The sequence below is a fragment of the Gavia stellata genome, chromosome 9 (assembly GCF_030936135.1).
Source record: "Gavia stellata isolate bGavSte3 chromosome 9, bGavSte3.hap2, whole genome shotgun sequence".
In the NCBI taxonomy this organism is placed as follows: domain Eukaryota; kingdom Metazoa; phylum Chordata; class Aves; order Gaviiformes; family Gaviidae; genus Gavia; species Gavia stellata.
This window is the reverse complement of record NC_082602.1, coordinates 8,258,051-8,284,798: the sequence shown is the minus strand read 5'-3', so window position 1 is coordinate 8,284,798 and position 26,748 is coordinate 8,258,051. Positions and strand designations below refer to the sequence as shown.

General features: G+C 40.9%; 1 protein-coding gene across 2 annotated transcripts; it reads right to left on the bottom strand.

Moving 5' to 3' along the window:
- Positions 1-7,701: 7,701 nt before the first annotated feature.
- On the bottom strand, positions 7,702-26,045 carry SLC16A9 (solute carrier family 16 member 9). 2 transcript variants are annotated; one of them, XM_009814928.2, is made up of 8 exons: positions 26,034-26,045; positions 22,672-22,731; positions 22,110-22,227; positions 20,808-21,036; positions 12,691-12,834; positions 11,660-11,755; positions 8,931-9,839; positions 7,702-8,587 (listed from the first exon to the last, which is right to left on the bottom strand). In XM_009814928.2, exons 4-8 carry the CDS (start codon positions 21,001-21,003, stop codon positions 8,409-8,411), a joined length of 1,524 nt encoding a protein of 507 aa, XP_009813230.1. In that variant the 5' UTR covers positions 21,004-21,036; positions 22,110-22,227; positions 22,672-22,731; positions 26,034-26,045; the 3' UTR covers positions 7,702-8,408. The 2 variants fall into 2 exon arrangements, with proteins under 2 accessions (XP_009813230.1, XP_059677240.1); XM_059821257.1 differs by lacking the exon at positions 26,034-26,045 and adding an exon at positions 24,622-24,655.
- Between the last annotated feature and the right edge of the window lie 703 nt (positions 26,046-26,748).

The following is a 26,748-nucleotide window of genomic DNA, read 5'->3' as shown; positions in this document are numbered from 1 at the left end:
AGGAAGAGTTGCTGTCCTGACAAGAAAGTAGCTCTCCCCTGCTGCTACATGTATTGCTTTTCACTGTGCTTATGGAGAGAATACACAGGCCACAATCCCTCCTGTCAGACAAGCTTTTAGCTGCCAGCAGCGTCCCCTCTAACTTTGTTTTATTTCGGCTCACAGCCGATCGGGTGGTCTCCTCGGGATGTGGATGCCCGTGGGCAAAGATGGGTATGTTTCCACAGCCAGCACCAGGTGGGCGCAAGGGAACTGCCCCCTTCTCCATCAGCCAGGCACACGTTAGTCTGGTGCTGTGCCTGAGCAAGTATCTCCTGAGTCACGGCAAGGCTCTTTGTTACTGTAGATGCAGCACTACATTAACCCACCTGGCAAGCTTGGAGTTGCTTCCCTCTATCTGCACCCATCTCTGGCAGTGGCTCAGCAGAGCCCATTTCCAGACAGCTGAATTACAGGCATGTGGAGAACTGCCCAACAAAACAGTGGGAGGCACATGTTTGGACTGCTTGCTTGCCTTTTTTTTTTTTCCCCAGCCTATTAAACTCTCTAGCATCATTTATCTTTTAAAGGCTTTAGAAAAGTGTGCAGAAAACTGCACGCTCCTTGGCAGTTTTACAGAACTGAAAGTAACTGGCAAGTGACAGGTCAATAACTGTCAATACTCTTCTGCTCTTGGAGGGAAATGTCACGAAGGTTGAATTGGAGCCTGCCTCTCTCTGCTTCCTGTTTTGAATTTCATTTTCTTCCTCTAATCTCCACCTGGCACCTAAACCTCTTAATTTTCTTGATGCTGTTCCAGGGAGAACAAGTCAGCATTCAAAATTCAGTATTGCTTCATTATCTAAAGGCACTATCTTGCTGTTGCAGCTAAAGAGCAGAACATCAGCAAAAATAGCTGTGGGCTGAAAACTATTGTAATGAAGCAGGTAAAGTTTTTTCCCAGGCCTTACAAATTATTTAAAACCCATTTCAGTCTACATCATGAAGTTCAAACCACACATGAATAAGACCGATAACTGAACTCTCTATTCAGGCAATTAATTGAGTGAAAGCAAATCCCAAACTTTGACACAGAGGGTAAATTTGAGAGGAAAAATACATCCAAGGTAGCTGGAGGTATAGCTGTACCCAGCAAAGGCTCTCACTGGTAAAAACTAAGCACAGGCACAAAGGCTTTTCTGCAACTAGACATTCTGACCTCTGTTCCTTATTTGAGTTCATATGCCTGTGTATACAAGTGTATATTGCTTACTGGGAAAAACACAAAAATGCATGCATCATGGGAAGAAAAACTATCCTCCCTCCCCATAGTCTTATCATCCCTGCCAGAAAGGCAAATATTAAGTCTGCTTCTTGGTGCAGTTTGCACAAAAAAAGGAAGTCACAGGAATAGCAGTTTGGGCTGAAAACTTGTAAGAGAAGAGAATTTATTCTTCTTTCCATGCAGATTTCCTTGCCATTTGCTGGTGGTTGCTTCACCTCACCTTCTTCAGTCTGAAGGAGAAAGATCAGAAAAATCCTCTGTTCACATCTCTGAAGCAGCATCTTCTCCCCTTCAAAGTGGGCTATAGCACTAGAACTTAGTATTTCCAGCATTGCAATTGTACTAGAGTGCCAACTGACTCAAAAAATACTTGGCCTCTGCTGCAGGTGTTTTCAAACATGGTTAAGGGCACCTGGATTTTCTGCTAAGGCACTACAGCAATAGTTAAGCAACACAACTCAGTTGATTGACTGGCAATTACTGAACATGCATTTAAATGTAATCAGGAAATAATAACTAAGGAGAATTTTCTTTCAGTTTGGCTGATCCCAGGTTTATTTCTCCAAGAAACAGGAAGCTGAAAAGCAAAACAGAAAGCAACACAAAATGTTTGTAATCATGGTTTGTTCCCTATCTGCTCATTTTCATTGGGAATTTGAATGGTTGGACTAGTTTTAGCAAAAGCTACAACTACCAGCCCAGTTTCTGCAGCCCCAGTCATCCTCCCAGGAAGACAGATCTCGAGTGAGGCTCCATCCACAAGCTGGTCACCGGTTTCTGACAGCTTCCCACAGCTGATGGGAAACTTAGCTTCCAGCTTCAGCTCTAGACAGCTCATGGCCTATGAATCTGTAGCTGAAGCAACTGTCTCTGGCACCATACACTGCCATTTTGCATAAATAATACAGTTCTAACACAATACTACCTCTTTGAAGAAATCTTTGAAGAGCTGTAAAGAAATAAAATACGGTTAGTCCTTGCCTCCTCTCTGCTTCTAGCTTGCATAGCACCTGAGGTGGGGATAAAAAAAGAAAGAAAAAGGAGGAATGCGTAAGCGGAGGCTTCAGCATCCTCTTGCACCATGGACACTGCCCTAACCCATGTAAAAGTCAGGCAGAGGCAGGTTTTTATTTGTATTTCTCCAATGGCGTAGAATTTCAATACCTTTGGTCCTTACTGCTTCAAAATTGTTTCAAATGAGTTGCTTCTTTCTATTATGTTCAATTAATGCTGCCTTCTGCAGTCTTGTGATACTACTTCTTGAGAAAAATTAGAGAAAATGCAAAAAAGGTGGAAGACCCTCAAAAGGGAGTCTTCCCTCCAAAACTGAGATGGCAGCAGCAGCAGCAGCTCCATCAAGCTTTCCAGTCCCAGGCAAGATGATGAAACCCTGTTTTCAGTAATTCAGTCTGTCATATGTAAATTCAAGTCTCCTATTTCTGAAGCAACAACGTACCTGGTGTTCTCAGTGGGAATTCCTTCTTGCCCCTCTGTCTCTCCCAGGAATCTTTTTGGTAGGTGATCCACACACCCAAAACAGTGACTACTTAATTGTTACCTATAATTGATGGTGCCTGGGGAGATACCAGATAGTCAGGTCCAGTCTCGTAAGTGTAATTTTTTTGTCCCTTATTCCCAGACAGCACCTCCACATGACCCTGTTTTATTTGAAGCAAATATTAATTAATTGAAGCATTTTTGTACCCTTGCATAACCTCATACACAGTATTTATTGTAATTCAAGACACACCAGATCATTTCAGTTATCCTGATTTGCAAAGATGGTCCCCTAAGTAATGCAAAGCAGGGAGACTGCCACTCTAACCCAGGGACATTTTAATTAAACAGCAAAGTAATTTGATTCCAACAGAAGACAGCATGACGTAATACAACTTGATATGCATGTCATAGATCAAATTTTAAAGTTATAACCACAAACACCCCACACAATTTAGATATGATCTGTAAATAAAAAGTGGGTCAGAGCACTGGCCATTTACAAAACAGGGGGGTAGGTATTCATCTTGTTACTCAGCAACATCTCGTAGTCATTGCTGTTAATCGCTGAAAACATGTTTACTTTTCAACATGAGCTGTGACACCAGGAGAGCGGGAAAGAGAGTTTGGTCAGATGATTTTCAGCCTGCAATGAGAGAAACAGGAGGGAAAAGCAGCACATTAATTTGAACGGAAAGAAAATGGTTTTGCAAGTTTAACTGTGACCAAGTAAGATTAAGCTTGGAGCCAAAGGCAGCTGGGAACGTTTGCTGCAGTCTCACTGCACAGGGGCACGACAGCAAGGGCAGCTTACAAAGGAATTGCTCCAAGCTCCTTCCCACCTGTGCGCTGCGGTGCACCACGATGTGTTGTGCTAGCAGTTACATGTGAGCCCACACTGTAAAAACAACAAGCTGATCTCAGTTACAAAGAAAAGCATTCCCAGCGGTTCCCTGAGTGGGTTTACAGCACAGCACCCACAATGGTGCATTGTTGGATGCCTTAAGCAAGCAAGTCCGCTGGCAGAAAGCACAACTTGAAACTACGGCCTGGAAAACTCACTGGACTTAATCCCTCTGCAGCAGCACTGGGGCTCAGCGAGGAACGGGTGCAGGCATGCTCCCTTGAAGACTCCTGAGGTACATATTTGATGACTGATCATTACATGATACTCTTTGTTGCACGCTAAGTGAGGAGACTGGAGGTACCCGAGCGTTAAATCTCATGCCTCAGGCATGTGATTCTACCACCTGTCACCTTACGCTAGTGCACAAGACTGCAGTGCACACAGCACAAAAGCTGCACCTGACACAGGAGATCCAAAGAGGAGAAAGCACAGCAGTGAGACCCCAGCGCCAAAAGATTTGTCATGTCTTCAATGCTTCCTTATTACATGTGCACAAGACTTCCATTCCTCATTAAATGAAGTCTTGAGCATCTGCAGGCAGAGAAGCTGAGAAATCTGCATTCATACCAGTCATATTTGATTCCAGTTCTATAGCTCTGGCTGAGAATTTCAGTGAGTTGCTCATTTCAGACATCTTGGCCTTTAGATTTTGGCAACATGAAATTATTTTAGGGCTAATAAAGTCAATTTGTACTGATGTGATTATTTAGTACTAATGAGAAAAACCCAAGCAAGCAAATACTCCACAAATTGAACAAAGGTAGCTAAAGCTGACCAACAGTGTTGTTGCAAAAAAACATGGACACAATAAAGAAAAATAACATGAGAAGCTATTGCAGAAAATGTGAGGCCCTACAATGAGGACATAAAAGAAAGCAGTCAAGACTTCCCCACAGAGCCATGAAAGCGACAACAAACCAGAAGCAAATGAGCTGTTTGGAGAAACTTGAAATCACTACGTCATGGCAGGGGGGTTGGACTAGATGATCTTTACAGGTCCCTTCCAATCAAAATGATTCTATGATTCTATGATTTAGTTCCTGCAGCAAAATCATTATGTGATATTGCATGGTACAAGATGAGCATCTTTGTATCACTTTCTGAGAACTGTTTCAATTTAAAAGCACAAATACCTTTCTTAAAAAAAAAAGTAAAAAGCCAAATGGATTTTGGTAAACAGCATACTGACACATCTCTAAAGACTATTTCTCATAAGAAGACTGACAAGTCTTTAACTTGGCTCTGCAGCATAATTAATTGAGTCTACAGCAAAACATCACTGAAATAGTCCTTTCATTCTGAGGAATTCTATTTCATACTACAAAGAAGCTTTTGCCACTTCCTTTGACATACCTGTCCAATTTCTGTATGATTTATCTTTTGCCATTTTTAATCTGACTGGTATCAGGCTCAGCCCAACATATTTACCAGACTTGCCCTCCTGAAATGCCTTAAGTGAAATATCTTTCAAATAAAATACTTCTATGTCAGCTTAATGCTATGCAAACATCTCACCAATTTTTATAGCATATGATCTGTAGCCTTTACTCAGCACATTGTTCAACGTCAGTACGTGGTGCAGGAATCCACTGTCAGCATGATGTAGACAAATTAACAGCTACCAAAGGAATGTAATTCATTTTTGCAGCGAACCATAAAGACAGCAGTTGAGCAAGGCACAGAATAGACTTTAAATCTAATAAAATTTAGCAGTTTCATTTGTCTTGTGTTTTGGTAACTACAATAAATTTTCTTAAGATCTGCAAATAAGAAGATGAATGTTCTATTCATGACTGACTTCACAGTAACCAATTAATTTATGCAATAAACAATAACTTTTTCTTCTACAATAGAGAGTAATTATTTAAGCATCTCATTCCTTCTATTCCAGATCTGTTTGTCAGGGATTATAAATCTCAAGAGGATGCATAATTTAATTCTACATGGCAAAACTGTGTACCTACCTACCTCTACCACCCTGTCAATGCTGATGACCTACTTTTCAAGCAAATGAGGCACAGATAATCATGTTGTACCTCTCCTGCAACCCTCCAAAAAGCATTTGAACCTATGGGCTGATTTGAATGAAGCGTGCCAGACAGAAGAAGGAAAGGGTCTCAGATAATACTCAAGTTGCAGCATCTCTGGAAATCTCTTCTTGGAAAGGAACCCTGCAAAACTAGAGAATTAAAAAGCAAAAACCAAAACATTAAATATTAGTTCTTGTTTATCAATTAAAGTCAAAATTAGTACAGTCACAGTGCTCAACTAACTAGCTAGGGCTAGGAGTCCTAACATATATTGCCTGCAGTGGCAATATAAAACTCTTCAACAGCCAGGGCTCTTTCCTCACTGATGGGTAGGGTTACATCAGGAAACTATCACAGATCACTAGTCATATTTCCAAACATATCGAGCTGCCTAATAATAGACTCCATTTCCATTGGAAAAGTGTGCTACATATTGCCCAATCATTAACATTAATTCCAGCTGATTTTTTTCAAACAGGCTGACAACTAGTTTAACATCAGTTTCATATTTAAAGTACTCAGAATGTAGTTGGCAGGAAGTGAGAAACTTCAAGAGATATTACTCTGAAGGCACACATACCCTGATTATATCCAGTATATCACCGCGGTTTCTTTAAGATGTGTAAAACATGGTACTACTTTTATATGCATGCGGTGAAATCTGACTACAGCTGCCATACAGCACATAAAACGGGTGCAAGTGCACATCAGATACCCAGGGGTTCAATTTGGAACTGGAGTTACATTTATGCCTATATTGAATGCTCTGTATTTTTTCCCACATGCATTGAATAAGCAATCCAGGAAAAAACCCACACAGTAGTTACACCCGGTTGACAAATGGAGGAAAAAAACAAAAGAGGCAAACTAACTGCATCTTTGTCAAGTTTTAATACAAACAAACATAAGTGAATCCCAGAAAGTCAGCAAAAACCGTCTGCAGCCAAGCTGTATGTTCCTACCTTGGACCAGAAGACGGAACATTACTTGCACTCATGTCTGCCCCACTTAAAGGTTACATCGCTCTTGCTTAATGAGGTATGCAAACACAGTAACTCTGTGCATAGCACTTTGACAATAAAGGTTGCTCATTACAAGCCTGTTTTTTCTCTTAAGGATTATTTATGAGCCAGAATCACAGCAGACATTTGAGGCACATAGTACTGCTGAGAACTACTTGGGCATTTGCAGGCAACCATACAGGATGTAACTCAGGACTAAGAACTTCTAGCTCACTCAAGGCTTCCCAACATGCTCCACTAACCTTTAAACCTACAGCAAGAAGCCAAAGCGTGCCGCACATGCCACAGGTGGATAGATTTCTGTGACTACTACGCAAGAGCAACCAGGCATATCTCTGGGGCCAGAGCAGCTACAGAAGCAAAAGCTATTGCACAGGGCACGCAGGGCAGTGCAGAGCTAGCTGAGTCATCCTGCGTTCGCTGTAGCACCCGCCTGGCTCAGGAAAGACTTCAACCTCACACAGGGTTCCCCCCAGTCACACCAGCCTTGGGCCTTGGCTTAAACAAAAGCAAAAAGCCAACACACACACAGAGCTAGCCTTCAGCTAGACAGTATCCATGCACTGGGTTTCAGGGGCTCTCTCAGTTGGCCTGTTTGGTGTTCAAGTGTTGCAGCTCTCTTTCCACTTCAGCTTCCCCCTGTACCTGTTCTGTTATCCCTGTCCCACGCTTTTTCTTGCTCCCTGTTAACTAACATCTCTCCTTGCTATGTCCATTCCAAAAATGACACAGCAAAGATGACATTGCTGTCACATTTTTCCTTTTTTCATCAAATCTATCTTGTTAAAAGCTCTACTACTAAGCTTTCCGCAGCAGGTTCAACCAACTAAACTGTACTTGTGCAAAGAGATGCCCCCAGTACTACCAGACTGCGGATGACTTGCTTAGAAACACTCACCTGTGGGCTTCTGTAAGCACATCTCTAACTCCAACCTAAAGATTACGAACTTGCATAACCAAGTCAGCATTTCTTTTCACGGTTTCAACAATCATATTTATTTCTTGGTTTAAAAGGGTTTGGTTCAACAGTTTTATAAACAGACTTCACAAAATGTGCAATATTTATAAACATAGTTCTTAGTTGCAGTGGTAGTAAGAATCTTCACTTTCATCATAATGTTCACTTTAGTTATGCAACACAGGTTGTTTTTGTTCCCCCTCTTCTCCCATCCCCAACTGGCACTTTATTGTAAATTGGAGAAACTTTAAAAAGACAAAAAGTTAGTCTAAGCATGATGTTATAAGCACCTTGCCACAGTATTACATTCTAATAAGGCAAATTTTTGTTTTATAAAGTCTGATTGTGCAACTTGAAGACCTATAAAAGGTGACAGAAATGCCAGCCTTCTCCTATAAGGAACAGGCCTTTGTTTTTGCTTCAAAGTTTTCACCCCTCCGCACCACGCCCTTAAAAAAAAAAGTACAGCTGATAATACAGCAGAATATACCCCTTACAGGACAAAGGGAAATTACAGTAGACAAAGGCTGAAAACACAGTGCATAGTAGACAAAATAAGACTGTTCTTGAAAATAAAATAAAAAAGAAATAAGAAAAAGGAACGGAACAACAAGCAACAATGGAATTTTTCTAGTGGAAGAGGATTTTTGGGCTTCATAAATAAGTGGAAAATTACTAAAATACTTTGCTATATAATATAAAAAAGCGCAAAGTGTTTTCCAGTTGTCACCTAAGCGTTAGATGCAACTTTGTAGGAGTAAGTATTTGGAGGCAGCTTTGAGCTCTGATTGGTACAGGCATTCCAGCAGGGTAACGCTGCCAACAGCAGAAGAAATCCACCCAGTAAGACACAAAAGCCACTGAAATAGAATGCAGTGTCATACTCCTGCGTCCAGTCGTAAAACCAACCTGAGGGTGAAATAAGAGAGAAACACATCAGTGAGGAGTTAAAGGTAACACAGCACTAGGTTAGAGAAACATCATGAAAAAAAAAAAAACCCACAACCAAAAAAAAGGCCAAGTCTAAAATGCAGTTTGACCACTTAGACATGAAATGTGCTTTTCACCAAAGCCAAAACCAGAACACAGTCAGCTTGGCCAGCTCAAGTGAAACAGGCTTTAATTTCTGGCGCAGATTTTGATTTCATCTTTCCATTGTTATTAGGACCAACTAGAACTACTCGCATGCAAATTAATTCTGTCTGGTCCTGAGAAGCTCATGTTTATTTTATAGTATCAGCCTCGACCTTACCTACAATTGGTGGTCCGAGGCTATTTCCAAGTCCAGCAAAGAACATCAATATCCCATACGCATGAGTCAGTTTCTCAATTCCCACAGTCTTCGTTGTTACATATGGAAAAATCGACCAGTTCCCAGTCAGAAAACCCAAAATCCCAGAAAGCATCGCTAATGTAAGGTAACTTTTGGCAAATGGAATCGCAAACAAGGCCACTCCTGTCATTAGTAAGGTAGTCACGTATAGATATAAAGTGTTAACCCACTTAAAATCTGCCAGTATTCCTAAAGTAAGTTTGCCAACAGCAGTCATAATGCCTATAATGGAAATAAGGGGCATGTGATAGTCATCTTCGTTAATGTTTGCACTTCTTGCTACATCTTCCATGAGCAGAGAAGGAGGAAATCCACCAATATCAAAGAGCAAGATGGCAACAAAGAGAGCCGAAAATACTTTGTTCTTAAAAAGAACCACGGTTTCCTCCCAGTAGTTCAAATAGAGCTGCCACTTCCTTTTGGCGAGTTGCTTGCAGAAGTTTGTCTGTTCTACAACTTTCTTTTTATAAGTGTCTTTCTCATTTACATTTATTGAGCTTAATACATTCTTATTTAAAATGCTATCCTGTTTGTAATCAGGCATATTGTTCGCGCATTTTTCATCAATGTAGCCCTTTTCAAGGATGCTTATATTTTCTTCAACAGTCTTTTCTTTTTCATGGTAAAAAAAATACTGATCTGGGACTTTGTCCACACATGTTTTTTCTGGTGGAGGGCAATCAGACGACTCCAATGGTCTCATTAGGCTGCCACATGCTAATATATTTAGAGACAGTGCACCAACTATTAGCAGACAACCATCCAGCCCATATAGATCAATAAGCTCTCTTTGCAATGCTGCATATATGAAGAGTCCAACACTTGAGCCTATAAAAGGAAAATAAGATCAGTTTAAACTGAAGAACTGAGAACATTCTTCAACACTAACAGACTTCTACATTTCAGCAGCCACAAACATACTGTCACAGGAATGGCAAGTCATTTGTGCTGCTCTCTCCCCAGTCTAATGAACTGGTAAGTTATCATCCTTCTTGAAGTTACAGTTTCTTTACTAAGTAGAGTATGCACAAAATAAAAAGCCTTTCAAAATATCCAAACAATTTATGACGATTAACACTAGAAGACACTTTAGAAACAAGTAGGATCAATACTACCTGATGAAAAACATCAAAAAACTATTAAGCCATCCTTCTACCATGCACTCACATACACGTATCCCTTCAGGTATCATTTTGAGTTAGCACAGTTAGAATTTCACACACCAGTATTTTTCTCCTTTCTCCTCCTCACTGCCACTTTCCTCCTCTAAGGCAGGAACAGACCAGGCGTTCATCAAGAGCCCTCCTAGAAACAGCCCTTGACTGCTTGGTATTTAAGGAGGGGGGATTACATGGTGTGAGTTTACTCCAAAGGTCTGCAGGGCCAAACATGCATTTGAGAAATTTGGCTATTCAGAAGAAACACTGAAGAGTAAGCAATTACTATGAACACAAGCATTTTATGCAATCCCACCAATTTAAAGAAAAAGTTCTCTGTTGAAGTGAGCATAGGTCCATTGTAATCAATGGATGTCCACTCACAAATACAGAGCATTGGTTTTTCAAGTCAATTTAAAGACAAAATTTAAATTGAAATGATTTGCTGAAGACTGTCTCTAGGTTGTATTAAAGCCATTTATATACTTCAGTGCTAAACACAGGAAAAAAAAATTATAAAATCCAGACTTGTTTTGTCTTCCAGGTACTAAAATTAACCAATGCTCAATAACAGCAGGCCTTATGGCAAACTACCTGGAATTCCAACAAAAGCCACTGAAAATGATTCCAAGGAACATTTCTGCAGAAGTTCCGCTTTATTCCACTATTGTGGATCTGGCATTAATATCTCACAACACTGCCTGTACTAACCAGGCCTCTCCTCACTAACAGCTACTTGAGAAAACAGATCAGAGGAGAGAATCCATACAACACAGAAAGCGAGGCATGAAACAACAGCCTTCTTTAACAGTTCCTACTTGGTCCATTAATTTAGCAATTCCTCTTGATGTAAAGGACAACATCACACAACCTAAAGACCCAGAGAGAGGATGGGAAAGACTGCTCAGCATCCTTCAAAGAATTTTCCTTGTATTATTAGAGGTTCATTTTTCTAGGATCCCTTTAACATACATGGACAAAAAGCTGGGATGAGCTTTTGGAAGATTTCAGAATTAAGTCTCCTTTTAGATTGGAAAGCAAGAAATATTAAAAATGTAAGCCCAAACTTCAACTACTCCTTTAAAGATACAGCTAATGTGAGGTTATGGTGATCCCACATTTATATCCTGCATTTCCAATCTCTTTCTCACCTCTGATCTTGCGTAAGAAAGAAGAGGGAGAAAAGACCTCTACGGAAAGTTTCCCCTCTTACTACCCATGGCATATAGCCCAAGCTACTCATGAGTCTGCTTTCACTTTAATGAATATCCTTTTCTCATCTATATGGATAACCCGTACCATATACCTGCAAGTGTAGTTACTATTTTATCTGAAACCTGATGTTATCTGTTCATTGCTACTGATGTTTTGACTTAAGAGATACTTCAGGAAGTAACTGAGAAAAATATAATCTGCTGGGTTTTATTGCCAGGGTAATGGTAGCTGTATCAGAGTTGAAAAGTTAGAGAGAATGAGAATGAAAAGTAATACCTGTTGAAATCAGACCAAGCGCAAGGCCTCTGCGTTTGTCAAAATAGTGGCAAGTAATGGTAACTGTTGCGGTATACAAAAGGCCACATCCAAGCCCTTGAGAAAAAGAGTTAGAAATAAAGCATGCAACATACTCTGGGAAACGAATGCCCCTTTTTATTCCCTAGATAATACTGTAGTGTACCCTGGGCACAGAGGTACCTTTTAGCTCTGGCTCAGCACCAGCCACAATAGCCTCATTACTGACAGGGCCTTTAGGCTGCCTGTACTATTCCACCTTCCTCTCCCCTGACCATCCCTGGCTGTAGAACCTGCGTTGAGCAGGCTGGGTTTGAGGAGTTCACCAGCTGTGGTTCTGTGCTACGTGGAAGGGTTACATGGCTTTCAGTCCAGGTGCTGGCCCCAGAAAACAGCAGAGCTGCATCCGCACGGCACTGTGCGTGAGCAAGCACACCGCTGGGTCCCTGCCGGCCAGCGAGCTGCCCGGATTCCTGACACAGTTAATTTGATCAACCACCCACAGCAGCCCTCTCCAGCACAGAGGGGCAGGTCACCACCTGCCAGGAGAACAGCACTTTCATGCCTTTATAGCACAGCGTTTTAGGTTCAATCCAGTTATGTGGAGAACAACATTGCTCCCTAATGATGCCTAATTTATTAAATTAGAATGAGTACATGACAAAATTCCTGAAGAGATGTTATTCCTTTAAGACTGGCTGGCACTTCACACCTGCAGAAGACCTGCTCGATTCCACACCTTCGGTAAAACCTCAGCTTCCCCATCTCTAACAATCCTGTCAACAGAGGACAAACTGTTTTCAAACCCTGATGACCATATGTATTGCCTTTATCTTTCACTACATGGTGACAATCTGTCTGTGCCCCTCCCCACCCCAAAGTGAAGTATTCCTTGATAAATCAAGTCCCAGACTGTTGCTGCCTCTGTGAATCAGTTTCCCATTTCAGATTCATAAACCAAGACTCAAAATAATAAAGATTAAGTCTCTATATGAAGGAGAGGTGTTTCTTACCAACAACAATCCCATATGAAATATATAGAAAGTATATGTTAGGTGCAAAACTGCTCATCATGAGGCCCCCAGCCACCATGAAGCCACTGAAAATCGCTACTGGTCTTGTTCCAAAAGATGATACGCATATACTGCAGACAGGACCTAGAGGAAAAACAGGAAAAACATTCCTAGTAAATATCAGCACCAGTAAGAACTTCTAAAAAATCTCAATCTATGGAAATGTTTCTTGTGATAAGTATTTAAATATATAACTATATTAAACAACAATTCAGAGTACTCATTTTTACAGGATTCTTTTAAAAAATCAGTTATAAAAACATACGCGATCAGGCTTGCAAGATTTTTGCTCAAGGAGAAACTGTCATCAAGACCACAAAATGGTACCAAGGTTGGGAGGGAGAGAGGGAGCAAAACATTCTTTAAACACAGGATGATACTTACATACTAGACTGTAACACTGTCACTGCACACCTAAGGACTTGTACAAAGGTTCTGGAAAGAATCTTCCTCTTTAGGCACCAAAATAAGTTAGACCATCACCCAGGCTTTAACCAAGCAGGTATTTTTTGACAGAGATCAAAAACTCTGAAGAGTATGTGTATATAAGAAAAGACAGTATCTTTATTCATCTTGATATAACATGAGATTTATAAAACTGAAATGGAAAATAGTAACTTCTGATCATAATCATGGTAAGAATGCCACCTGGTGCTTACATAGAGGAAATATCTGCTGATACACCAGATAAAGACAAACGCTACTCTTCCCTAGTTTTCTAGAGAATTAAATACCTGCTAGTTAGCATTCTACCAAATAACTGTTTACTACCTATCTTGGTTTCTACTGTAAAACTATGGAAACTAAAAGGCAGTTATTGAGAACGTCCAGAGTAATATTCAGGAAGTTTGGAAGAGGTTTCTCCCTCTTTTTACCCCACCCAATATTTCTTGGTTGGTTAGTTCTTCAAAACAAGAACAAAGTGCAGGCAACATTCATACTCTGCCTCTACTCAGCCAGTTCTCCTCTCTCAGAAATTGTAGAACAAGCACTTATTTTCAGTTGTGTGACCTGAAATACACCTTTTAGTCTGAAGTAGCGTGCAAGCTTGGTGCCCTGCATAAATAAGCAACCAGCAAGGGACTTGGCTTGCAAAAGACAATCTCTCATCTGAAACCCTGCAGTTCCAAATCTTCATAGGCTTATATATTAGCCCCAAGATCCTAAATTCGGCAACTCTGAGATTAGAAGTTAGATACACAGATGAATGACATTATTTAAAACACAACAAAAAACCCCTTACCACCTTTGTAACTCATTCGCAGCCATACAGAGACACTCCATGGTCAAGACAATCTACAAAAGCAGGAACTTTGGAGTCTGCCATTTGTTAAGGTTGGTTCTCCCTGACTCACACATAACTGAGATTCCCAGCAGATGGGAGGTGAGCCCAGAGAGGTGATACGAGGTGAACAACAGTTGGAGCTGAGGACAGTGCTTGCCCGGGTTTGCAGACAGGACCTGGCAGCTGGGAATGCAGGCAAGATTTTCCTGTGGTTACCGGCCATGGGACAAGCAGTTCTGGCAGGCAGGAGCACAGATTTGTTAGCAGGTAAAACGATTCTCAAAAGCAAGGCAGGTCAGAACTTTTGCCCTGCGTAAGAGCTGTCTGCCTAGGGAACTTAAAGGGAAGCAAGTCTGAATTGGGGCTTATCCAGGCAAAAAGTCAGAGTTAAAGAAGAATCGAGAAAAATCTTCTGGGGAACTGGGGTTTATTTGGATTTTGGAAATGATGAAAAAGGAAGATGTAAGTGCTCGCTGCTTCTCCAGAGTCAGCATGCTGTGGGAATGAAAGCCAGCCAGAATAACTTGGGCAGAGTAACTTGCTGAGAACAAAAGCTGAGAGTGTTAGATTGTTGCTGATCCTTAGAATTAATTACTAGAACTGGCAAATTAAGATTGGTATGTTTCCTAAACCCATGGGATTTAAAAATAAACAAAGGATTGAATCTGTATTACATAAAAAATTCTTCTACACTGAAAGAACATTAGGTAGTGATAACATAATTCAATTAAGCAGAGGAATTTGCACTCTCTATTCTTAATTTCTCACCCACTACCTTACTAAAACAAACTATTTCCCTTCCACCTGCTCTCTGTATTTCGACACAGCTACTTTCAGAAGGTCTCTGTCCAGCCTGAGGTGGTGGTACTGGTACTGATCACTGCACTGATCACTACTAGAGGATCTGAGGTGAAGCTGGACCCTCTGACCCCAAGACAGAACAAGGGGGAGACAGAGCTGAAAAACATGTCTTCATAATCTGACAAGGACACTCTCCTCTGGAACACCATCAAAAGTGTATCTGACAGGGTCCAAGGAGATGCTCTTCCAGCTTCTCCCACTTACAAAAAATAATCCCAAAGGAGAACAGAAAGTACAAAGAGATCTTTTTGCTCTGACAGGGAAAACAACCTGCACAAAGCTGAAGAACCTGCTCCAATAAGTTCAGTATTAATGTGTCATCTCACACAGCAAGAGATCTGGCAGCTCAGCAATGACCCTGTTTATAAGAAGGAACGCCAGTATAAGTATTAAAATAGTTATTATAGGTCTCCAGGATGAGAAGAAAAACAGCTCCATCTTCCCCTACACACTAGACCCTACTTTCACACTTCCCTCATCATACTGCTAGAAAATAAAAGTCACAAAAGAAAACCACCATAACAGTCAGCATTTTTCTTCTTTTCCCTGCCTCCTCGCATTTCCCAGTGAGCTGGCATTTTTTTTTCCACCAGGCACAGTACCTTCGGTTATTACCATGGTATTTGCACAGGAGTTCACTGTACACAAACATGTTATTCTCTACAAGTAATTCAAGCACAATGGGTTCAAGGCAGTTAATTCTGGTCAAACATCCAACTTTCCCAGAGTGGGACTGAGACTTGCTCTGTGAACTCCTGCCTTGTGGATTTTGTTCAAAATGGACATTCTGAAGAACGTAAGAGTCTATGTACAGCCACATAAGAAACAGCTCTTCAGGCAGCTGGGGCTTTTTTTTCTAACACATGATGTCTCTTAAAACTAGACCAAACTCTGTCAAAAAAAGATACCAGCCTAGTTTATAAGAATGACAGCTACCTCTAGGAAGAGAAGTGTATTGTTCTGAAAGACTTAGAAGCCAGCACAGGCACAGCCACTGCTCTTCTGTACACAACCTGTCAAGGCTCAGCAGCCAGTAATACAATTATCAGGCTCTGCAGGGGGGCAGTCAAGAAGATCCCTAGACAAAACGGGAAGAAGCAGCAGAAAGAAGATGGGCTCTCACAGTAGATCTTCATGCAGAGAGACCAAAGAGGAAGAACTCCTAGGAGGAATCATTTGTACATTGATATTTTCATTAAGATTTTTTTGAATAAAGCTTTACCCTCAGTGAGACCTGGATGTGACAGCGAGTCCTTCCCGAGACGTGAAAACAAGCCATCTGCTGCTCACACAGGAACTTTATAACTACCATGATCTTCTGACCTCCTGACAAGTACAAAGTTGTTTTGTTTAACAGACATCAAGAACTAACACTCTCTTCCTCAATCTTCTCGCACGAAGAGAAAAATTCTGCAAACTAACACTGCCTTCCTCCACTCGGCCATTCATGGGTCCTTCCTCTTCACCTCATACGCACACAAAACCTTTTGCTAAACAAACAATATTGAACAACTGAGTTCTTTTCCCTATCGCCTGCATTAATCTGCCTCACCCTACTTGTTGGTATCTGTCCGAGCCTGTTGAAACTGTAGAGTAGAAGCAATGCTCATGGACTGTACGTAAAATCCGCTGGACAGAACACAAGAATACTTTTTGCATATTAAATGCATTGCTAAAACCTGGTCATAATAAGTATAATATTCTCCAAGTGTTTGTACTTTGGATAAGAGTATAGATCAGAAAAAGCCTTTTCACACTGGACAACAACCCACCCCCAACTGATTGAAAAGACTGCTTCTTTCTGATAAAGTTATTAAATGAACTGGGTTCCTCTTTGGAGGAATTTTTGGGATATCTTCTCCCCTCCCCACAAACCGTGTATAGCTTCCATAGTTTACAGTGAGGGCTACCTATGCGCAAGGTTTTTGTCCAAAAATATGTAGATGCTGCAAAGGTTTTTTTAGAGTTGTGAAAATATTGCTTGAAAACACAAAATTAAGCTTTTTAAATATTTAACACTGAATGCCTCAGACCAGGAGAAACACCCCATTAATTTATCAAGACATGCCTTTCAAGGAAGAATCTTCCCTTTGTTCTTTCTCCATTAATAAAAGGGAGTGGGAATGGGAGACATATTGCTGGTATCTCCTGCTATGCCAAATACTGTGAAGTCAACTTGTACTATAAACAGCTGTGGTGCCAATTATAGGCACCAAGGTCTTTGTCTGTTTTGCTTTTAGCAAGTATAACATGGATTAAATTTAATTTCAGGCTGCAAATGGATGTAAAATTAAGAACACTTGGTGCAGGAGAAACACACAATCTTCAACACTGTAATAATATCCTTCTCTGGCCTGTTTTAGTAAGGGAAACATGCTAAGCTCTTTCAATTTCTTCCTATACAACAAGCCCTACATCATCCATGGAGCCATGTGCCGCATCTACTACAGCCTTATCAGCGTTACGACACCTAATATTGTAGAGGAAGTCTCACCACTGCCCTGTACAGTTAACACTGATGCTTTTCTTTTTTTAGGCATATTTCTTCCAATAGACTGTAAGGTTGCATCACAGAAAATTCTAACTCAAGTCATCCTGCAAGGAAGAGATCAACCGGGTCCCTGTCCCATTCCCTTTTCCAGCTGAGGGGCTGAACAGTCCAGCTCAGGGCTGAACAGTCCAGCTCAGGGCTGAACACTGGCCTTAGCAACACTGTCTGTGCTGTGAGCAAGAAGACAGAAATCAAACACCAGGAGGGTAGGAAATTCATCTCAATAAACAAGGTGCTATACTGGGTTTCTATGTCTCGAGTCTAAGTTTAGCTCTCACACAAGGCAGAAGTAAACATCGTAGAAAGGATACCAATACAGCAAACGTAAAAGGACTCACCAGCATCAGCTACTTCAAAAAACATTTAAGACTACATATACAGAGAGAAGTGGAGAAGACACACAGAACCTTTTTCTATGCCAGCTAGCATATATATAAGGTCATTTTCTTTTTCGTGAAATTAGAGTACTAATATAGCAAAGTCACTGGACCTACCTTCCACTGTTACAGAAGCTAGCTAATGTGATTTCCAGCGCTATCAATGAGAAAAGTCTTCATTAAGAAAATGGACACTAACTCATTTCCTGTATGTAGCTGCAAATCTACCACAACTGCCATTCTTTTTCTAGTCTGGCATCTACAGCTTCAGAAACGTGATGTTAAGTTGGAAAGGGCTCACAGAAGAGTCTTAATGGCTCTTCAGAAGAGCCTTAGTTAAAAGAGCAGAAGATTCTTGTATCAATGGCAAAAAGACTGTATCAAGGTATAAGCTTAAAAAAAAATTTAGAAGTAATTTGATTGCATTCTCTAGACATATACCACACTAATTCAGGGGCACTTTGAAATATAGCACTTAAAGATAACATTATTCAGCAGCTGAAAACTAAAACTAAGCAACTTGTATCATAAGATTACATACTTCTAAGGAGGGAATTAACTACTGAGAAAAGTTATGAGATGGAGAATGCACTAAACAAACATGTTCTTAATCAAATGAGAATTACAATATTTTCTGCATGCAAAATAGATTGCTTTAAGAATACCAATACTTGAAAATATGTCTTTGGATAACTAGACCAGAGACTAGAAACAAAAATAAAGGAGGAGGAGGGGGGAAAGAACAACAAATACTAGAAACGTCAAGATAGGAACAGTAAAAGGCAAGGTGACTACCAAAAGGCTTTGGGGTAAAGCTGTCCTGTTACTAGCATTCACACATGCAATATCGCTGCTGAAATCAGCTTGCTTGGGGAGATTGTTAAGTTATTAAGTTACAGATAATATCTCTTCACATACATGAAATATGCTAATTCAGAAAAATTCAATTAGCGTGATCATCTACTTAACATAGGCTACAACACACAATGGTCCCACCTGGCATATAATACTGGAACGTGCAATAGCAGAAATAAGAACAGAAGCAAGTTCTCTTTTCCTATATTCATGAAAAGGGCCTAACTTTGCAATGCATCATATCAACAGTTTTGCACTGAAAACACCTTTGTTCTTTACACTAGTAACTAGGTCTGAAAAAGCTCTGCTATGAAAACTGCATGAAAAATTGTAACTTGTCAAGAGCATTCTAGTTTTAGGTAAAGGTTATGATACTCACAGTGCCCCTTCCACAAGTTTACTTTAAGTAGAGTTATCATTAAAGTCAGATCCCAGCTTGATAAGACAGTGGGATCTTCCATTTCAGGTAAAGCAGGGAACATTTATTTGGTTTTCGGTCAACTCTGATAACATCTATGCAACTAAAAGGCCCTCACTGTACTTTTCTTTCAAGGCATTAAAAATAGGAATGATTATTAAGCTTCCAAATCCCAAACTGAAAGAATATAAGTACACTGACAGACAACATTCTGCCTAACCCGTCAAAATTTCAAGTAACTTAATCATTCCATACGAAAAATCAATTTATTTATATTATTCAGTCACAGAAGTTTCTATTTGCTATAAAGCACAATACTGACAATTGCTCACAGTGGCAAGACAGAGGGCACTAAGAAATCTGGAAAATAGCATGGTGTTGACATACAAAAAATGGGGCTGAGGCTCTTGTTAGGAATGAGCCAGAGACTTCTGGTCTCCAGGGAGAGGGTTTTTCTTCACCCTTTCTCTTGCAATCCCCTTCTCCCTAGTTTTTCTTCAGTAACTATCTTGTTTAGCTGTTTTTTCCCCCCACTTCATTCTCTCACTTAAATTTATTTAGGTCTTGATCCATTAATAATAGGAGTTAATGCCCTTAAAACAGGAAAATAAAAAAGTATGATAGAAGAGCAGTCTACAGGCCTTTGCTCATTTATACCCTCGGACTGAATACAGTCGTCTTGTGGTTAATGGTCCACCTGCCTTTGCCCACTTCTGTTCCGTCTAGTGATGTAAAACCCTAACACAAGTGTGATACCAGTATTTGGCCAGTTATAGTGTCATACAAAGCAGTGGTCTTTATCCAGTTCTGTATCGCTATTTGAACGTCAACTCTCTTTTAAGGAGAGATTTCCTCAGAATCCTGACTGAGCTGCATTTTGTCCATAAAACTATGTAATTGCCTTTGCCCATAGCAATTTCTCTGCTGACAGGCAATTTTTTCCAGATTCAGCAAAAAGATAATAGTTCCCATGGTGAATCTTTGAAAAGCAGAAGTTAGTGATATTACCCAGTACAATAACCGTGCTCGATATTAAAATAACAACAACAAAATGGACATATGGACTTTCAAAGTGGTGTTTCATTTCCCTAAAACCCTGCTGTTACTCTCCAAGTGACAATGTCTTACTAAAGAAAAGCTTCCAGTAAAGCTGTTTTATTTAATGCCACTGTTACCCATACTCTAGGCTTCAAAGGGAGTTGTTTCTCAAACAAACAGTGGAAAAGAGCCCTCACCCACCCTAACTGGTGGGTTTACTTCTAGAGCTGAAAAATGAGTAACTGGTTTATTAATTGACTTTTATTTTCTTAAAGCATTTGAACCATTTCAGACTAACAGTTTGCTCTGATTTTAAAGATACTAATGCAAATGTTAGTCTTAAAGCCTCATTAAGAAAAACAATCCCATCAGCAAAATTACCATTCAGTTTCCCAGACAGAGTTTGTTTTTTCTAGTGTATTCAGATACAATAATTTCGAATTTTCTAAGGGCAATATTTTTATTGCTCTTTTACCATTATATTGTTTTGGTTTATGTATAGTGGAACTATAAATGCAATCTTCTTACCAGTCTTGATGTAAAACAAAAATGCAGCATTCTCATCCTATCATTTGCAGCTGTCTTTAATATAATTCCAAAAGCACACACAGATGAAAGGATCTATTAGAAAGAAACGTTTCAATTTAAGATAGATACTGCATCTACACTTACTGGCAAGCAAACCGATTCCATTTGCTAGTGATCCAACCCAAGCAGTCTTGCCTTTCCCTTCTCCAAAAGCATCCAGCCATTCTAAATACAAGACTCCCACCGCCAGCGGCGATCCGTAACACAAGAACTGAGTAAAGAAGGAAACAGCAACGATCACCCAGCCCCAGCCACCATCTGGTGGTTTCCGAAATACCATCTTGTCAGATGAGTGCAGATGTACAGGCAGAACCTGTGTAAACAAAACCCAAATGAACAGAGCATTAGAAATGTGACTGACCTAGGTTTGCTAAAACAAGTGAGCTGTACAGAGAAGTACACCTTCAAACAGAGGCTTATTTCAACCATCCTTCAAGAAATATATGCAACACAGCATACAGGCAATGAAAATTAGCTAATACTTGTACCTCTTCTGCATAATGCAGGAACATCACACAAAGCATTAATAAGTCGTACACACATCAGCACTGTATTACAGAAAGGGGGAACATTTCATTTTCTGAGTGTTAAATAGGCTTTGTGAAGACCTCAGGCATTAATATCTGACACAGTCCAATGAGAGAACCAAATGGCCACCAACTGTTAAGCCCTCAGATATCCTGAGTGAAGTGTATAGGCTTGAAGGACAAGAAAAGCTACAAGTATAAAACAATCCCAATAAATAATTTAGGATTTAAAAAAATACACAAATATAAAAATATTAATTCAAGGTAAAAAAAAATTAAAAAAAATCTCTACTTAGTTGTAATCTCAGCATAGTACCTTGCAGTTTAGCAAGGTGTTTGCCACCAGATAGTGTACTCTGGGAGAGGCAGGCCAGGAGAAAGTCTTGACATTCAGGAAGTAGTAACAGTTCAGTACTCTGCTCTGTCAACGATGTGTAGAGGAGTGATGCATCCAAAAATCACTTAGTACATGTTAGTAAGTGAGGTGAGTTCTAAAACTGTATACAGGTGTTGGCTTATATGCGAAGACATGACGCTATTAAACACGCACACAAAAATCTCCTTTAACCTGTTACAGTGTCTGCTCTCTGCACCGTTTACACACATCACCCTTCCCCAAACTGGCACTCACTTCTTGGACTCCGTAAGTACCACCTTACTCCTTTGCATGGCAAGATCCATCACCTACGCATCTACGTCTGTAAATAACTGACTGTCCTCACACCTTCTCAAGACTAGTTTGTGAATGTAGGGACTGATGCCTCTAACGTCTAGCAAAGAATTTAGAAGTTTGCAGGCTGAAGTGCTTTGGAATTCAGATGACTGCAATGATACGAGAGTCCCTACACACACAACTAACCTGCCGTCCCTCTCTAGAGGGACCAATCTGCCGAAGTGATGATCACAAAACCCATGTTCCGTTCCTGGCTCTGTCACTAACCACACGTGTGATTCTCAACAGTTTTATTTCCTTTACCCTGTAAGACAGAAACAGATAAGATCTTACCCTGTTTTCTTTGTGAAATACTCTCAAGGACCATTTTCACACTACAGCTTACGCATTAAGACTGCTGCAGTAACAGTTCTGCTCTTGGAGACCCTAAGAGGCAAAGCAGGAAAATAAACGCGTCTCGCTGCCTGTTTGGCTTACAACCCAGAGGAGATGGAGTTGTTCAACTTTTCAGTGAAAGGAAAAAAATTACTGCTTTATGAAAGCAACGGTGTAATTGAGTAGACAATAACAGAACTTCCATTCAAGCTCCCCATACTCACTGATCGGGCAATTTTTAGAAATTTGCATTGAAAACTTGCAAAAAAAGCTGCAGTATAAAATTTTGAGGAATAATTACTATAGAGACATGAAAAAGGCCAGTTCTAGTTTACAGGCACACTTAAATGTTACCTTGAGGGTAGATACTTACAGATAACGACGCAGAAGTCCTTCAGCTTCCTACAAACGTACCTTCTCGTGGCGACTCTACCTGCAGAAAAAGAAGAGCAAAGCAGGTTTTCAGCTGAAGTATCACTGCAACAGTGAACACAACTCTGAAAAACTGGTGTGTTCATGTTAAATTTCTTCTTCTAAATCTCTTCAGAGGAACTTCAGAAGTAATCAAGTTATCTCAGCAGAGAAATACTGATCCCCCCCTCAATTAATTAACAGCTGACAGCAGCCTTGAGCTCCAACATAACAAAAACACTGTCTACTAATGTAAAACAAACTTTGATGTTCTAGGTCCTTTAGGACTGATTTACAGTTTTAACATACTGACAGTCCTTCAAGATACAGTATTTCCAGTTACAAATGTTACTAAGTTATATGTTTCAGTTATAAATGTCAGCTCTGATATTTCCTCAAATGTCTGGTAAGTGTCCCTTGATTATATCAGATGCAAGGGTGACAGCTGGGACAGACAGACATCATACCATACCGTAAGGTATCAAAGCATTAAAAAGCTGCTTATAGGTACTTTCCTACAACAATAACCCTTATACAAAAAGGGATCCCCATATTTCTACACAAAATATTTAAACTATATGTATGCAGTCACCAAAAGAGCTGACATATGCATCTCTCTGTGCATTAAATAAGTATCACTTGGCTTGTTTTGTCCCTGACTGGAGTGAAAATGGTGGAAATAAATAACAGCTTCAATAAAAGACACTTCCACTGAGATGAAGCAAGGAAGTTTTCAGAAAATCACTAAAATGATGGAAATAGACAGTAAATAATCCCAACTTATATTTGTTTAAAAAGTAATCCTTAGAAAACAAACACATTTTAGCTGTCATATTAATTTCCACTATATTGACGCCCTAAAATTTGGCACAGAGACAACTCTGAGTTCAGTTCTGCTACTCTAAATATTTTATGGCGAGGAAAGGAGGGCAGGGCAGGAAAGGAAAAAAGTTTTCGTAGTTTTAGGTCACGTAGTCTTTTCTAATAGAAAGACTAAAGCCACTCTGGATCAGTTCCTCATCTGCTGCAAGTCTGCACAGCTTTATTGACTTTAACCAATTGCTCCCAACTTACAGCAGCAAAAGAGCTGACCTCTTATATCCTGACGCCTCCTATTTTGCACCACAGATCTCTTTTGCACCTTTTAGCTAAATAACAGAATTTTAGGTAGCAAAAACATCTCTATTTTCTAAACACTTCAAGCCATTTACAGTCTGCAATTGTCATGCAAAAAGTGAAAACCACTGTCATTTTTCCCCCCAGAAATTGTCCTTGAAGTGAAAACAGATCTATGAAGTCCCAGAGTTTGTTTTTAAGAGCCAGCATGACCTGGCTTTTCCTTCCCTTTCTTGCAGGTTGCTCCTTCACCTCACACCCCTGTGTACCTATTACCTGAAACAAGGCATATTTTCTAACTTCCCTGAAGACACCAAGTCCTCCTGAAGAGAGCCCACTCCCCAGAGCCCTCTGCTATGATACAAGGTTAAAGATGTCCCAGTGAACCAAACTGCTGCTGGGACTGTGGATATCAATACACCTTTTATTGGTACATTATTTAGTGCTTCCCTGAATGTAGTACAAAAGCTTAGTAACACAGACAAGAGCTAACAGACGGAACTAAACCTTCGCTACTCCCAACACTGCCTGCATGGGCATCGTATCTGTGCATCGACTTGGGAGGGATCCAAAGTGCCTTTTACTATTTTCTACCTGTGTGGAAGGAGGACACAGACTGTACAGATACACGCGATCATCAAAAATAAAGAAGCAGAAACACATACAGAAAAGAGCACTTAAAAAAACTGTTGTTTTGTTTTCTCTTGGAACCAGCCAGGAAGATTTGTGTGATCCTGGAAAGAGACGAACAACCACGGGTTTAAGATTCAGGTGGGAACCATTTCACAAATCTTACCGTTCACAAAACCTAAGGATGTTGTTTCAGACTCCAGGAAACCTAGTCACTTCAAAAATACTGATATGGAGAAATGAAGCATAAAGAATTAAATAGTAACTTGAAGTTTGGTCAGAAAAAGCTTTTCAGTGAGTTGTACTCACTGCGAATAAGAATCAGAGGGAGAGAGCTGCTTAATGAAAGCCTTTACCAACAACAACAAAATGAAACCCTAGAGAAAAAACTGAACAACAACAACAATTTTAATGTGGAAAGAGAGAGGTGTCTGGCTGCAACTATTTCCTTTTATCTAAGCAGCTTTATCACAATATTGAGCTCTTTTTCTCTAAACCTTAAAATTTGGCTTAAAGATGACAGAGGAACACAAAAAAAGAAATGGTCTAAAGAACACAAGTATGACTGAAACATTAGCCCTCAGCATGGAAACTTGCATTAATCTGTGGCAAAGGGAATCTTGAGAAAAACAGTAGCAGTACGACTGTTTCCAGTTTGTTATTTGTGCAACTGGAGTCTGGTTAAGTATGCTGCTTTCTGCAAGCAGCACATGGCAGTAAAGAAAGCCGATGTCAGCAGAATCACTGTGTGATTAACACTCAGCTATTCCAGTTTTGCAAGGCACTGGTACAAATTAAGATGGTACCAGTCAGAATGGTAACAGCCCTCATTTTAAGTTGAATTAGGTTTCATGTAAATTTCTATTTATTTTTCAGGCAACATTCTTCCAATTATCATCTGAAGTTTCTGCTCCCCTTAGCTTGCAGGTAACTCCCAGAGCGTTAGAGCAGCAGTGATACATTACAGCTGTTTTTAACATAGTTATTGTATCCAAACACCTGCATAGGTACTGACATGATGGTATAAGCATTGTATGAAATGCGCTGAAAAAGACACATCTGTACTTTGATGACATCAAACTTTAACTGATGTTCTACTGTAGCTCCCCATGTTTAAACATTTGTCCCAGTTCTTTCACACTGAATGTATGTATTTCCCTCTCAGTCCTCAGCATTCAGGTCTACCTATTTCCTGTGCTCCTCTACTTTCCCTTTTGTAAGTTATGCAAGAGGCTCATCAACGTAAGTATTTCCTTTCATTTCTGCCTGATGAGGGAAGAAGCGTGGAGTTTAAAACAAAACAAAATACCAGAACAAAAAAGTTACCGGTGACATAATAATGTTTTTGCATTGTACAAAGTAAGTTCACATAAAGAAGCATCAACCAGGGTAGCATATAAACCAGCCAGCTTTGTACAAATCTGTCAGCTCAGCAGAACCAGTCCTACCCGTTTCCAGAGCCTCACTGCCCCAGAGGGGATAGACCACCACCCCCACCACCCCCTCTCCCGCAAGTATAACTGCCTGTCGGACACTAGCAGGCATCCATACAGACATACGTAAGCCAGTGCTGCTTACCACCAGCCAACTTGATTTACCAGAGAACTCCTCTGCAAAACTAGAGCACGGTGTGCGCCGCCTTACGCATCACAACCTGCGAGGGCTCCCCTCGGCGTCTGCTCTCTCGACCGGTCCGCGCCCCTTGGCTTGGTCCTCTGTGGGGATGGATGGGCTCTTATAGACCCCGGCTCGCCTCTCCCCACGCCCCTGAGAGCCAGCCCACATGCCCGCTCCAGAGGACTGCGTTACACATTGACGCCTTCCCCTGCAGACCTGTTTCGATGGAAAGCGCTCATCCGCGCAGCCACGCGCACCAAGAGGTGACTGAAGGTCGCCCTCGCCGGCCCGATGCCAAGCACACAGCGAGACGGTGTCACGCCACGCTGCCCCACTCCTGGACAGCCGCAGCCTCTAAGACGGGCACCCACCGATGCTGACAGTTGCCCACTGCTGTGCGCCCACAGTGGGCACTGATGCCACGACACCGCTGGGTGCCCACAACGGATGCCAACAGGCACCCATAAGGGACACCGGGAGGTACCCGCAGCCAACACCTCGGGGTGCTCACAGCGGGCACACGGGGTGGACGTTGATGGGCACCAAAACAGACGCGGCCACCCTGACGGGCACCCAGGGGTGACGGCAGGTCCTGAGCCAGCTCCTTTCCCCGACGCCCGGGCATTGCAGAGGCCCCTGTAGAGCCCCCTCAGGGCCACCGGCCCGGCCCAGCTGC